This window comes from the organism of the source record quoted next, unplaced genomic scaffold, assembly GCF_019419815.1.
Source record: "Pyrus x bretschneideri cultivar Hongxiangsu unplaced genomic scaffold, Pyrus_bretschneideri_v1 Contig47, whole genome shotgun sequence".
Lineage (NCBI taxonomy): Eukaryota > Viridiplantae > Streptophyta > Magnoliopsida > Rosales > Rosaceae > Pyrus > Pyrus x bretschneideri.
Genome location: NW_025999784.1, coordinates 140,103 through 141,329, shown reverse-complemented (window position 1 = coordinate 141,329; position 1,227 = coordinate 140,103). Strand labels below are relative to the sequence as shown.

At 41.2% G+C, this 1,227-nt stretch overlaps 1 protein-coding gene across 1 annotated transcript; it reads right to left on the bottom strand.

Annotated features, from left to right (window-relative positions):
* Positions 1-452: 452 nt before the first annotated feature.
* LOC103963057 lies at positions 453-977 on the bottom strand. Its single transcript, XM_009375835.2, has one exon. The coding sequence runs from the start codon at positions 975-977 to the stop codon at positions 453-455; it is 525 nt and encodes a 174-aa protein (XP_009374110.2).
* Positions 978-1,227: the final 250 nt, after the last annotated feature.

The window sequence follows — 1,227 nt, the reverse complement described above, 5'->3', positions numbered from 1 at the left end:
AGAAGAAAATCACTTAAATACTTCTCCATATAGCAATTGTATTTTTATTAAAAAATTGTGTGATTCTAAAAAACATGCTTGAAAGCAGAAACTATCCAAAAAAAACAATTCTAAAAAGTCAGCTGTGCTTTGCGAGGGACATAGCATGGTGGCTATTAATTTCTTACGTCCTTATTTGAGTTTGCTTTGATTGTTGTTGTTGGTGTCGTGTCGTGTCGTGCGCCTCTATTCATATGCTTCTACTCATGCTTGGTTACAGGTTCCAAATAAGAAGAAAATAAGGCTTCATCCCAATTGATTAATTTGCAATTGCAAGATCCTTAATTCTGCATCGAACTATTACATTGCACCCTCCAATTTAAAAGCTAAATCTGGGCTCCCTGCTTGTGCCACCTTAAAAAAAATGAAAAAGATAAAACCTAATTAGGCTATTTGATTAAGAAAAGTCTGATTTAGTCAATTGGCATGGGAACTGAGCACGTCATAGGTCCTCCACTAATCCAGCTACCAAACCCAACTTTAGGCAAGAAGCCAACCCTCAAATCCAAACATTGAGGTTTCATTATAACAGACCGCGTCGACCAACCGGTCTTGTACGTCGCCCAAGCAAACATTTCCATGCTTAAATCCACAGCCCCGTCTTCCCTTTGCCTTTTGATCTCGTCCAACACCCCCTCCTTCACAATCGGTTGACCAACATCTTGTAGCCCCGTCGTCAATATCTTTACGCTCATGGTTCTTTGTTGCTTCAATCCCAGTACAAATGGCTCCAACGAGTACGTCAGGATAGCGTTATCTTTGTACAAAATTGAACCATCTAAGCGGTTGAAGTGCACCCATGAAACCAGATTAAGGTTCTCTATTGTGAAGGTTACGTCAAAGTTGGCACATAGCATTCCTCTTGAGACGTTAAGTTTGGACACGAAGAGCGAGTTGAGTCGGAATTTTGGGGGTTGTGGAAGGAGGGATGTGGCCATGACGACGCATATCAAGGTGACAATCCCCAATCCAAGTAACAAAACACGGTGGACAAGTATTAATTTCGATGTCCATCTCGATCTAATTGGCTGCGGTAGGTAGGGGTTTGAAATCAAAGGGTTGTGTGAAACCGGGAGCAGCGGAACGATGACGGAGCACTGCGCTGTTTTACTAATTTCCATGATTAATAGGAGTTTATTATTGTAATAATGTCAGAGCTTATTAGGGTTTTTGAGGGAAAGAGAGAAG